The sequence below is a fragment of the Bicyclus anynana genome, chromosome 9 (assembly GCF_947172395.1).
Source record: "Bicyclus anynana chromosome 9, ilBicAnyn1.1, whole genome shotgun sequence".
Classification (NCBI taxonomy): Eukaryota; Metazoa; Arthropoda; class Insecta; order Lepidoptera; family Nymphalidae; genus Bicyclus; species Bicyclus anynana.
This window is the reverse complement of record NC_069091.1, coordinates 15,442,206-15,456,647: the sequence shown is the minus strand read 5'-3', so window position 1 is coordinate 15,456,647 and position 14,442 is coordinate 15,442,206. Positions and strand designations below refer to the sequence as shown.

The window sequence follows — 14,442 nt, the reverse complement described above, 5'->3', positions numbered from 1 at the left end:
TCGTTTTCCTTAGAAAATGGCAGAAAATTTTGTTCGAGAATTTGGGTGCGATACTAGTCCTTATGTATTTAGTCTGAGGCAAGGATAGATAAAGGCGTGTGTTACATGGATATTCGGAATTCTTTGAATTGCTTTGTTTGAAAACATAAAAGGCAGTTCGGCTCCTTTAATTGGACTTGTCAACACCTTGAAGTTATGAGAAATACTCTCAAGCATTCTGTATATAAGGAAATTATTCGCGGTATGTCACGCGATTAACCTATCTATACACATATTGGGGTTAAGCTGTTCGCATCGGAAAACGCAGCACGGCAGTGGTCGACGCCAATACATGGGTTGCAGGAAATTGCTGGAAGTCGCTGGATGACCATGGTGCTTGGAAATTCTTAAAAGAGCTATTTGTAAAACAGTGGACTTTCATCGGCTGAGGGTAATAATGATGAAAACTTTATAGTATGGCAAGTTTGTTAATGACACTCCCATGAAATGCGGGTGACGAGGGGGAAAGACTGCGCGGATGTGAAATCGTGCGTGCGGGGAAGTGAGATGTATCAGTCGTGGGTTTTTCTTTCATCGCTACACGCCCCCTGGTCCGCGCTATCAGGAGTGTTACGAACGAAGTTGCCAAGCTATAATTAAGTTCACTTATTCATTGGTAGGTTTGGTAGATACAATTAATGTTTAACCCTGATACCATACCATGCGAAGAAAAGTGTGAACTCAAGGTCTAAACGATTAATATTTTTCTACGTCCATCAATGAAGCAATCGATATACATATCCTCGTGTGCAAAACTTTTTACTTATGATGTCTGTAGTGTATGTACCACAGATATAAGAGGTAACTAGATTTATAAAGTGTCAATTCTTTATATTGAAACCAGCGTACCCAGGGGCGTGGCCTAAATGGCTGTTTAATATTTAGTGAAAAATGAAATATGTCACCCTTACTTTAGAGTTGAATATTATTTATTCCTTTTGTCACAGAACAAAACAAGACTGCTAGTACATGCGCGGACGCTTGCGATGTTCCGCACACCCGGGTCGGGTGTACGCGGGCCACGCCCCCTTGCTACTTCTATTGCTAAAAGCGTCGGCTTTAAGCGTTGTCTGTTCTGTGGTATGTACATATAGAGCTTAGTAGAGTAGCTTCAAGGGTCCATCTTCTGTCACAACAGTGAGAGCGCAACTTGATCACCATTCGAAATGACTGAATAATGGTTTACGCACGAAAATCTGATGTAATTTCGGAGATTCGAACAGACAGCAGGCAAACAGACAACAATAATAACACTAATATTATAAAGGCGAACGCGTGTGCGTAAGCGTCAGCGTGTGTGTGTGTAAGTGTGTATGTTTGTTCCTCCTTTACGATGGAAATAGATTTTACTCTGGATTAACATATAGGCTACATTTTATCCCAGAAAAGTCCATGGTTCCCGAGGGATTTGTGAAAAACTAAAGTCCACGCGGACTAAGGCGCGGGCGTCTGCTAGTAATCCATTATATGAAACAGCTCTGGAAAACTTATTTTGAGAGAGCCGCCACCCACCGCAATCAACTAGTGATGGAGACTTGCAACTTGCAACACCCCCGATCCTAACGCCGATTGTAGATCTCGACGCCCAAAAAACGGTCATCCTGATGATGACATAACGGCCGACAATGCTTTAATTTTTTTAAAAGAGCAACTGTTGAGTTTCTTGTCGGTTTCTTCTCAGCAGAACCAGCCTTCCGAACCGGTGGTAGAATCTTTACAAATAGTCGTAGCACGTATCAAAAGTGCTTGTAAACTGAGCCTAATTGAAATAAATGAATTTTGAATTTTTGAATTCTCAGGCATCACAAACAAAAGCTACACAGCGTCTTTGTCGGCGAAGACTAGATCCCCGATATATGACGTCACCCAGATGTGGGTTTCTTAGCCCACGATCTCGGGGGCGTACGGACTTCCGGATTCAGAAAACATCCTTCCAGAACGGCCCTCTAAGCCGATGTCCTAGTCCTAGTCTCAGAGGAGTTCCGCCCACATCTTCTGTTTCTGCCTTCGAGCCCCATCAGTCGATGCTTCTGCGCTCCCCCAAACCCCGGTGACGCCGCTAAGGTCCTATTAAAGAGCCTACGGCACTAACACAACCGGAAAAAAAGCATCATGTGTTATCGCATACCAGAAATAACTTTTTGTTGTAGAAAAAATGTAGGTATTCAGGGATTACATTGGAAATTGATAAGAGGTATCAGCTCGGACGAGTAAGGTAAGCCCGGATATAAACTTAATTAATGAGGCGATAATAAAAATGAGTAAGTATGGTGTATCTACTGTTATTGGTTTGTTTATTGGACACTACCATTGTTATCCATTTTTATTTATTTATTATTTTATTTATTTAGGAAACAAACAGCATTAAGATAAAAACAATAAAGAAATTGTTAGGCCAATTAAGTTTCCATAAAAAAATCATACATGCAGAATTTAGGGAGTTGGCAACAAGACTATAAGCAAGAATATAAAACAAATAACATAATAGAACGAAAAAAAAATAATACGGTGGCAATTCATAGACAAAAGCCAATATAGTCGTTCTATTCCTGCCTCTGTCCATAAAGTACCACTATAATAACTACGAACATCTTCTGGGTTCTTGCAGATGCAAAACTATCACACTTGCGTAATAAGTGGTCAACTGAATCGTATTTTATACTTAGTTACTAAGCACATTACTTCCTACATTAAACAATAGTTACTGAGATTAGCGCTAAAACGGTAAATTGCTTACTAGAAACAGTGGCGTAAATAGGGCGGTGCCACCGTGCCAAGGCACAGGGCATAAACTCTCGGGGGCGCAAGAATAGACAGAATTAAGCATCAGAATGGGCAACGCATTTCACTAGTGAACCTGCGTTTGAGTTTTAGTGAGTGAGACACAGTGGGTGGATAGGCAAAGGGTCTACTTAAATAGGGCGCAGTTATAGAAGCTCGCACAGGGAGCGGAAAAGGCCATTTACGGCACTTACTAGAAATAGCTATGTAGCAGGAAACGGACGCCAGGAGGGCATTCATTCACGAACACCTAAAAGTCTGATTAGATATCGTTTAGGCAAGCGTGTACCGACTTGGACCTTATCAATGCTTTCCATCAGACATAATTGTAGCTGAGTAAAGACCTCTAATCTATTTATCTCTAACCGTGTTATGTAGTTCCGATAGCGAAAAGCTTCAGCCAAAATCTCAAGAAACTTTCGCTTGGCTATTGGAAAACTTTCGCTTGACTGTTGGACTGTTGGTCCAATGTTGGATATAATAAAAGACGGTGCGTATTGTAACAAAATTCTCTGGATACCTCAATGAAACTCCGCATGGGAGAACAGGATTTCATCATCATCCTCATCATCGTTTGAACACCTTCAAAGCAAGAGTGAATAGGCATCATCTAGGTAAGCGCGCTCCAACTTAGACCGCATTAATGCTTACCATCAGGCTTAATTGTAGTCAAGCGCTGGCCTATACCTATTGCATAAAAAAAAATCATCCACTGCTGGACATAAACATTTTTTATACAGCTTCGTCTGTATAGCAAACAGTTGCTATACAGACGAAGTTGCTGGTGTCATCTTATAACTAGATTTTTTTTAATATGTAAGACTAGCGGACGCCCGCGACTTCGTCCTCGGGAACCATGGATTTTTGCGGGAAAAAAATAGCCTACGTGTTAATCCATGCTATAATATATCTCAATACCAAATTTCAGCTAATTCGGTTAAATAGTCGAGGCGTGAAAGAGTAACAAACATTCATATCATTAAAATCATCAGTTTTCGCAAATCTCGGGAGACCATGGATATTTTCGGGATAAAAACTAGCCTATGTGTTAATCCAGAGTAAAATCCATTTCCATTCCAAATTTTAGCTAAATCGCTTCAGTAGTAGCGGCTTTAAAGAGTAGCAAACATCCAAACAAACTTTCGCGTTTTTTGGCTGGTGGGAGGCTTCGGCCGTGGCTAGTTACCACCCTACCGGCAAAGACGTACCGCCAAGCGATTTAGCGTTCCGGTACGATGCCGTGTAGAAACCGAAAGGGGTGTGGATTTTCATCCTCCTCCTAACAAGTTAGCCCGCTTCCATCTTAGACTGCATCATCACTTACCATCAGGTGAGATTGTAGTCAAGGGCTAACTTGTAAAGAATAAAAAAAAAAAAAAAAAAAAATAATATCAGTAGGATAGGATAAAGGCTATTATTGCGATATTTTGTACCTATTTTGTGATGAACATTAAATTTAAAAAAAAAATGAGAGACTACAATAGTCACCCGCATGTGTGTAGCTCGCTACAGCTGGTGCGACACCTGCGGCGCAGGGCGACTCAAGCGCGCGCTCGGCCAATGTCAGCGCCGAGTGATGTCCGCTGCCGTAGCGTGAGATACTACGCAACTGACATTCGCAAATGATCGCTTTCCCTCGTTGATATACTACTTTAACCCCCGATACAAAGAGGGGTGTTGAGTTAATCATCTTTTTATTTCATCATCATCATAATCAGCCGATGGTCGTCCACTGCAGGACAGGCCGTTTGTAGGGACTTCCAAATATCACGATTCTGAGCCGCCTGCAACCCGCGAATCCCTGTCCATATGGCGGTAGGTTATTAATGATTCATGAGCTATTCCTACAATCTAGATCAGCGTTTACCAACCTTTATCAGCCACGGACCCCTAGGAAATCAAGCACAGTTTTAGTACCCCCTAAATAAGATAAACAGCAAAAAAAAACGATTAGGTACTTTAGTTATTACAGATCAAAATAGGTACTTATAACTGTTTATTATGAAAAATATGAAAAAAATTTAATGTAAAGGATGGTGTTGCTTTTTTGCAACTAAATCAGTGATATTTGGGTTGACGTTTCTAATAAGTTGTAATCTGAAATCAGTGCAGTAAGCGTAGCGATTACGAGACATTAGCATTTATGTATGGTCCGTATAACACCGCCCCCAATCACATACTCCACACGTTGGGAAACTATGGTCTAGATTATTAAATGGCACAGGCCGGTGTCGGGCAGCAGCGACACGCGAGCGTGACAAATTAGTTGTCACGCTCGCGTGTCGCAGTTTCGGATGTTACTGTATGAGCTAGAGAGAGAAGTATTACTTCAGTCGTATGGTGTAAAGTGCTGGAATGGCGACCCCGCATTAGTAAGCGCAGTGTTGGTCGACCCCCCACCAGATGGACTGACGACATCAAGCGAGTTACAGGGATTCGCTGGATGCAGGTGGCTCAGTATAGTACTGTTTTAAAGTCCCTACAAAAGGCTTATGTCCTGCAGTGGACGTCCATCGGCTGATATGATGATGATGATGATGGTGTAAAGCACGCTAATACTTTTATAATTTTATGTCATGAAATGGATGCAGTGAAAGATGGAAGCGGGACTTTAGCTTTTTAACTCATGATCTTGGGTCGCCGAAATGATACCTACACTCAGACCAAAACACCCTTCCCGAACGGTCTAAGCCGAGGTCCGAGTCTCAGAGGAGACGCCCTTAGAGAGTTGTTTCGCTCATACATTATGTTTCCGCCTTCAGGCACCATCAGGCGATGCTTCTGTTCTCGCCCAAATCCTCGATGATGCCGCTGAGGTGCCATTAAGGAGTCTATGGCACTTACACAATTAGGAAAAAAAAAAGAAATATGATTCAGATCATAAGGTTCTAAGTGAGTTTTGGAGATAATATTGAGCCTATTGAAGGTGCATTGGCTTACCACTGAACGAATTTACTTAATAGAGTTATTTGCTTAAGCGATAGCTTTTGAAAAATTAAAATTCCTATACGAGTACATTGTCATAGCGTATCTTGGTTTTAACACATCAGGGGTTTCCCACACAAGTAGATTATTAATATTTAAAACCTTATCGATATTACTTATGTCCTCACGACGTTATTGTTGAGTGTGCACAGTAATTTCCAGTTACTCAACTACTGCAGTACAGTATGTTTGTTTGTACGCCCCACCTTAGCGTCGGCATGACTGTACATTTGATATACCGTGTAAATTTTTCCCTATAAATTAATATTAGCAGACGCGGCATCACCCACATAGTTCCCATTCCCGTGGGAATACGGGAATAAAACATATTATAGCCTACATCCACAAATAACACGGCTAAAACTCACGTAATACAATGTCGGAGTAAACCCGACTAGTTTCGAACCCGGCACGTGCCGCCGCGTCGCATTTTGAATCGAGCCGCGTTGCAAGAACCAGCTCATGATTAAGGGCCCCGTATGGGTTTGAAAGTAGTCGAGCATACGTACGTTGCATCACGTGCGTTTTAGCCGTGTTTCGTAATAAATTAATATGAATTACACTGACGATAGTTTAAATTCTAAAATGATGACCTAAAAAATCGTGATAGCCCAGTGGATATGACCTCTGCCTCCGATTCCGGAGGGTGTGGGTTCGAATCCGGTCCCGGGCATGCACCTCCAACTTTTCAGTTGTGTGCATTTTAAAAAATTAAATATCACGTGTCTCAAACGGTGAAGGAAAACATCGCGAGGAAACCTGCATACCAGAGAATTTTCTTAATTCTCTGCGTGTGTTAAGTCTGCCAATCCGCATTAAGCCAGCGTGGTGGACTGAGGCCTAATCTCTCTCATTCTGAGAGGAGACTCGAGCTCAACAGTGAGCCGAATATGGGTTGAAAACGACCTAAAAAATACCTACTAAATGCGATTAAATATTCAGATTAAATATTAAGTTTATAGCTGACAATATTTTTTACATGAGAATAAGACAGAGAAATTCAACCCATTTGGTTCAATTTAGCTTATCTAAAAAAAAACTTTACTAAGATTTTTTTATTGAATGATCAGTTGTGTTTTTATGTTAAAAAGGTAGAAATATCCACAAGTTAATTATATCTATTCTACGTGGGCATGATTTGTATAGTTATTAGTTATTAAGATAAGTTAGCTTAAGTTCCTTATTGTATTTTCTCAATAAACAAAAATAATAAAAAAGCTAAGGTTCTCATTTGTCCATCTCGTTCCTCCTTTACCGGTCTATCATAGCGCCATTCCCGGAGAATAAAATGGTAACTGCCATTACACGTGTTTTAGTATTATTTTATTTTTGGGATTTATAGGTATTAATCGTCGTCGTTATCAACCCATATACGGCTCACTGCTGAGCTCGAGTCTCCTCTCAGAATGAGAGGGGTTAGGCCAATAGTCCACCACGCTGGCCCAATGCGGATTAGCAGACTTCACACACGCAGAGAATTAAGAAAATTCTCTGGTATGCAGGTTTCCTCGCGATGTTTTCCTTCACCGTTTGAGACACGTGATATTTAATTTCTTAAAATGCACACAACTGAAAAGTTGGAGGTGCATGCCCCGGACCAGATTCGAACCCACACCCTCCGGAATCGGAGGCAGAGGTCATATCCACTGGGCTATCACGGCTCTTATAGGTATTAATACAACTCCTCAATTTTTTCGTAATTTTTATGCACTTATTAACGAAGTTACAAAGTATTACAATAGCATTTCAAGGTATAGTCACTGGCATGCAGGTATACAGAGAATAAAATAGTAATATAATATTACAATAATATATTCCTACTTCTTAGTACGGTAAACAGCCATACAATTGTCTTCCGGTACACAAAATTTAATTGATAAAATCAGTTACCATTTTATTCTGGTTCTAAATCTTCCGGTCGGTGCGCATAATTCATCATCCCTTGCGCTTACTATACTGTATTCCAGTTAGACTGTACGGCGAATAAAATGGTAATGGACATACATGAAATTGAAAATACAATGATGATTTATTTTCGGTAAAATTTCATTTTTTAATTTATGATTTTATTGTTATATCTAGGCTTTTGTCAATTAAGCTTAACAAAAGCTATAAAAATTTGCTTTCATTCGAGTTTTCTCAATTTTATCTAAGTCTATTACTTTGTCAACACTTGCCAAAATTCGGTTTTTTATTTTTACGTATAAATATTTTTTCATCAACTGACTTGTCAGTATTTATTTACGCAGAGCTTGGTAATATCATCTGTGGAAACAATTATTAAAGAAAACAGAAAAATATTCATTTATCTTAATATATGTAAGAAGTTATTCTCAAAACCTATAGTGCATGCGGTACATTCATAAATAAAATATCCTTCGTTGACAATGGAAAAGAAACGTTCTAATTTCCCATGACATTGTGGGGCATTTAAACAATTCACTCACACCTTGACGCTTTTCACTTCATTTATTATTGAAAGTATGTCGAAGAAATTTATTTTCTTCCACTTTGACACTTTGCATAAAGTAAATTACCCTAAGAAAGAAACCGACCGTAGCAATGCATCCTGCCGAAGGTTTCCTTTTTTATCAAGATTTTAGAGTTAATTTGTAATTATTTTCTGGAATGTTGCAAGGATGTATTGAATTTCGATAGTAACTAAATAAGTACCTAGGTATACGTTTTGAATATAGCTACAATCAGGGCCGGACCGTCCATACGGCGAAAGGAGCGGTCGCTCCAGGCGCCAAATCCTAGGGGGCGCCGAAATGGTAAAGACAAGATCGAAAAGAAATTTATGTGATGAATTTACGTGCGCGAAAGGCGCCATAATTGGATCTCGCTCCATTCTAAAATTTACCTCGGTCCGGCGCTGGCTACAATATTAAAATCTAACATTCCAAGTAATGGGTAGGTAATTCAGGTTCAGTAAAGAATACTTACAACAGCGATGGCATTTCCTGAAAGTATGACTCAAATATTTAAAACAAACCTAGCTTCGACGCACTGTACACTTGTGTCTTTTAAGGAATTGTCGTAGGTAAATTATTTATTTATTTATTTTTGTTTATTTATTATTCAACAAAAAACACATTTCAATTAAGCCTAACCATAGTGCAACACAAACCACAGTTGGTTTTACTGTGCACTGGTTATTATTACATAACACAATATTTAGGAACAAAAGTAATTAACAAACAGAAGAGGATAAAAACAAAGAATAATTATTATCGAGTAGTTAAATAAATATAGTTAAAGTGTGAGTGAACCGCTGCTGCGACGCTACACAGGCTGTCCCAAAAAGTATTCCTTTTTCGCTTATGTACGTTCGTAAGTATATTAGTATCTTTTAGAAGATTCTTTACCGCATCCGGAAAATTTTTAAAGATTGTTGGAACAATAAATGTTTTGTTTATTTGCATCCAAATACCATTATGTACCAGCGGCAAAAAAACCATACAGGCCGATTCCCTCCAGGTTACCTATTGAAAATCCATACATAGGTACATATACATTATTGTAATGAATACCTGTGTATGGATATTATATGAGAAACCGAATGAGTTTCAAATTTCCCATGACTTAGATATATTCACGGGGTATGAATTTCCTTTTGTTTGGGACGGCTTACCTTCGTCAAAATTCCATCCTGCTGCTCCAGATGGTACCTAGTAACCATCTGTTGAATGTCTTTACAAATATAGATAGTCGAAACTGTTTAGAGAAGATGAAAGAATTTCCTACCTTATCTGGGATTCCTATGTTATAAATTACATCCGGATTTCCGGAAATTCCAAAGGGTAAAGGACAGTTTCATCACCTTCCACATATTTAAGTGTCTGATAACGTATTTACAAGTTTTGTCACTAGAGATAATGTAAGAAAGTGACAAAACTTATGATTAGACTATCCGACACTTATCAGGAGATGGTAAAACCGGCCCTCAGACATTTGAAATACTTACAGCTCTATCTTAATATTTCTTTGTAGGTTTTTTATACTGGCTTTAACGAAATTAAAATGTTTTCAATAGTTAGAATATTGCGAGCTAAAATAAGGTTTAACTATTTGTAACACAATTATATAAAAATATGTCATGATTTTGATTTGGGTAATGCCATATGTTTTCTGTGGTAATGCTATTAAACGCGCGGTTTTTGGCGGACACAACCGCCACAACCCTACTGGTAAAGACGTACCGCCAAGCGATTTAGCGTTCCGGTACGATGCCGTGTAGAAACCGAAAGGGGTGTGGATTTTCATCCTCCTCCTAACAAGTTAGCCCGCTTCCATCTTAGACTGCATCATTACTTACCATCAGGTGAGATTGTAGTCAAGGGCTAACTTGTAAAGAAAAAAAAAAAAAAAAAAACACAACAAAACGCTGAGTTAAGAACTTGAGTTGAGAACTCTTTTATGATCACACAAGTTGAAACTTATTGTAATTAACTTCTTAACTTATTTATTAACTTCAAAAGGAGGAGGTTCTCAAGTTGTTTCTTAATCTTTCTTCTGTGTCATGTGCTTAGAGTAATACTCTAAGGCAATTAGGTGATGTATATCCAAAATAAAATGAACTTTTCTTTCTTTTTATTATTATTTAATAATCATTTACGTACTCATAGGTAAAGTTATGTGATGTAGGTAGGTACCTACATTGGTACTTCGCTTCGCTTGGTATCAGATGAATAAATACACTATTACGGAAACGCGAAAGTCCAAAGCGAAGGCCTGTAGCGTCTAACCAGCGTCCGTTTAGATTCTCGTAAATATAGTACGTCTAGCAATGAACACAATACACGTTCGGTTTAGTTTATCACTTGCATGTAAATACCTATAAAGCTAATCATTGTAGATGGACCAAAGGATTTCATATAGATATAGAAACTTTATAAGAACCATGAACTTTTCTGACATAAAAAGCAGCTCGAGGTCAAAAATGCAAAACTTTGTCAAAATTATTTCAATAGTTCAGCCGTAAAATGCAGACAGGTGGACTTTTGCATTTACAACATACTAGCGGACGCTCGCGACTTCGTCCGCCCTTAGACCTAGTTAATCTGGCTCTCTCGCAAAATCCGTTCTTAGCGAATGTCTACCAACTATATACTACCTCCCTGTTAAATCGGCTAACTAATCTAACATTAACCGGCTTCCAGAACCTTCATAATAGAATACTGCGATGCTTCTTAACAGTGACCGGAGTCTTGTCACAAAGAGATCTATAAGTAGTAATTTAGATAAACGTCTTACCCGCCACCAACATATTAGAAGAAAGACGGAACCCAGGCAATCCCTGAGACGTTCATAGAAATTGTACACCATCACACCGCACTCCCTCATTGTATTTTAAGCAGCACTGTCCACCACACATTATACACTACAACATTATACGCAGCGAAAATTATACAAACTGAACAACGGACTAATGGGCGACTGGAGCACCCAGTAATCTTATCAATATCAAGCCAATAGATATCAATAAAAATGCGTCAACTCAACTGATTGTGGCGGGTCCTAGACCTTTCATTTTGAAGCCAATATCTTTGTTTAAATATTGACTTTTCAACGCAAAAGTTTCAGGGTTATCCTGGTTTATCGTGCACGTTATTACCTTCAGATTACTATTCCTGTAAAGATAGCTTTCTAGTTTTAGGTTAATATATACCTTTATTGCAACAAAAATAATGATGTAATTATACAGAACAACCAGCATACGCCCCGCGTTTCACGCACGCATTTCTCGTCCCCGTAAGAATGCAGGGATAAAACTTAGCCTATAACGTGGCTTTCTATTGGTACAAGAAATTTTAAATTAGAATCAGTATATCCAGAGATTACCTCCTACAATCTCCAACCTCTTTATAGTATTAGTATAGAAGAATAGATAACAATGAGCAAAATTAAAAAAAAAACATTGAATGTGATGGCTACTAATGTTTAAACTGTCATCACTATTTTTTCTATCAATTTAAGACCACGGGCGCCAGAAGCTACCCCTGGGTTACTCCTGAACAAATTATTGGTACAAAAATCGCTATTCAAATTCAATTGTAAAAAGACAAAGAAACTGTGGATGTTATACTTATAACAGTTACATAAAAAAAAAAAAACAAATACTTAACTACTATATTTTTATTGATAACGATAAATATAACTGACCGGATTAACAGCTTTCTATAACGGATCCATTGCATAATCACAATAAGAGTCACAACAAAGTTTAAATAAGGGCCTTTATCTGTTCATTTGTACTTAATACTTCCTCGACTTCAAAAGTGTTTGTTTTAAAGTAAACTTCTATTTCCTGCAGCGTCTTCCCTTTCGTTTCTGGCATGCATATGTAAAGGTAGGCGAGACAGGCGAGCATGATGCCTGAGTTTAACAAAAAGAAACCGTAGTATCCCATTACACTGACTATGTTGGGTAAAATTAGCACACACAAAAAAACTGAAATCATTCCTATTGTTGATGATATTAAAATGCAATACAACTTCAATTCTAGCGGGAATATTTCGCTCAACATAACATTCATTACGGGGTACGGACCAGCGTGTGTCACGATGAAATACAGGGCCAACAGCATTACGTTAATCCATTCAAAGTAAACCTTGAAATAGAGACACGCGCTCAGAGTTATCAATATCCCGACAGCCGTCAACCCTGACGAGAAAAGCAACACACGGATTGGCAACTTCTTGATCAAAACGCAAGAAACACACGTTCCTGCAAAAATGAAACCGTCCACTACAAACGTGAACAATAGAACATCTGATGTGCCAGTGATATCCTCTAGAATAACAGTTGCCAAATTGCTGAAAACCACTTTCCCAGCTGCTGAATAATATATGTAAACGACGGTAGACATCAACATCAATTGCCAAAAATATCGTTTCTTAAACGCCAGCATAAGTTTCCGTAATGTGTTATTAGAATTAATTTCATTGGCAGCTTTCTGTTTACTGTACTCTAATTTTATTAAAAGTTGCAACTCATGATTGTATCTAGTGGTATCTTTTCCGTGAAGTTTTCTGAATGAATTCTCGCACTCTTCAAAGCGACCCCTCGATGCCAACCAATGCGGGCTCTCCACACAAAAGTATGGCAGAAAAACGTTGACCGTCGTTGCAATTACTCCTGCCAGAGCTAAAGTTCTCCAATGAAACAATACTCCAAGTATATGACCCAATGCTATGCCAAATGCTGGTATCACTACTAATACAATGCTAATAAACAGTCCTCTTGATTCAGTTAACGTATACTCTGGTGTAGCAATCGCATTCAGCATCCATAATGATCCAGAAGAAATACCAGCAAGAAATCTCGAAAGCATAAAGGCCGTGAATGTTCTCGCAAAGTTCAGTATTATCCAATTTATAAATAGCGGTAGAGACCCTGCTATGTAGCACCATCTTCTTCCGAGTTTCTCGCCCATCACAGTGATATATGAGATTCCAAGTATATTGCAAAGGCTTGTTAAAGCAGCTGAAACAAAAAAAAAACATATTTAACGTAAAGGACGGTCGCGAAGCGAAGTGGGTAGCCCTATTTTCTGCATCCACGAATTTTGATTCCCAGAACTAGAAAATATTTGTAAGACGAACATGGGTGTTTTCCAGAGTCTGAATATTGTGTTTATACTATCTTTTTGCTATCTTAGTACCTTCCAGTAGCGAAGGCTGAAATTTTCTAGTAGGTAACTCGTTCATGTGTTTTATATCTGAATGACAAAGCCAATTTCACATACGTACTATGTCTATGTTCATACAGATATTATTAATTTTAATTAATACTGCTTTTTAGTGGCGCTGAGGCGTTTATTGTACAAATTGTAGAAATGCTGTTGTATTATATACCTAATTCAAGCGTAAAAAATACATTTATTATTATGTCTGTATTGGCGTTTACAAGGTAACCCGATGGTTCGTGTTAGGAACCATCACCCCCGGTACCTACCCATAAAATAAGCTACGCTTACATTGGGGCTAGGTAGTGATAATGTGTGTATTGTTAAAGTATATTTATTTATTACAAGCCTTCATCATTACATAAAAAGCGTAAAGTTTATTAACTCATGCTCCATAGGGAGTTTGGACCGTGATGTCTTGTAAGAGGTTTCAAGTGTTCAAGTAAATACATTTTTTTGCGCTACATCATACCTTATTATGTCTCCAGTTTAAGCCAAATATCTGGACACAGCTCTCAAGAAAATAGAAAAAATACGCTTTATACTTGAACAGTTGAAAGCTTCTGACAGTCTGCACCCTTGAAAATTTCTACCTCCCAAACACGTCATCAACTCATATTCGGCTCACTGCTGAGCTCGAGTCTCCTCTCAGAATGAGAGGGGTTAGGCCAATAGTCCACCACGCTGGCCCAATGCGGATTGGCAGACTTCACACACCCAGAGGATTTAGATAATTATCTGGTATGCAGGTTTCCTCACGATGTTTTCGATTGAGACACGTGATATTTAATTTCTTAAAATGCACACAACTGAAAAGTTGGAGGTGCATGCCCCGACCGGATTCGAACCCACATCCTCCGGAATCAGAGGCAGAGGTCATATCCACTGGGCTATCACGCCTCCACCTCCCAAACACACCATGGTAACCCCATAAGTACCTAACATAC

The 14,442-nt window shown here is 38.8% G+C and overlaps 1 protein-coding gene across 1 annotated transcript; it reads right to left on the bottom strand.

Moving 5' to 3' along the window:
* Positions 1-11,947: 11,947 nt before the first annotated feature.
* LOC112047633 (facilitated trehalose transporter Tret1-like) lies at positions 11,948-13,345 on the bottom strand. Its single transcript, XM_024084805.2, has one exon. It carries the CDS (start codon positions 13,241-13,243, stop codon positions 12,032-12,034), a length of 1,212 nt encoding a protein of 403 aa, XP_023940573.2. The 5' UTR covers positions 13,244-13,345; the 3' UTR covers positions 11,948-12,031.
* Positions 13,346-14,442: the final 1,097 nt, after the last annotated feature.

Excerpts from the sequence above, each read along its gene's own strand:
- LOC112047633 (XM_024084805.2), bottom strand. The coding sequence starts at position 13,243 with ATGGGCGAGAAACTCGGAAGAAGATGGTGCTACATAGCAGGGTCTCTA.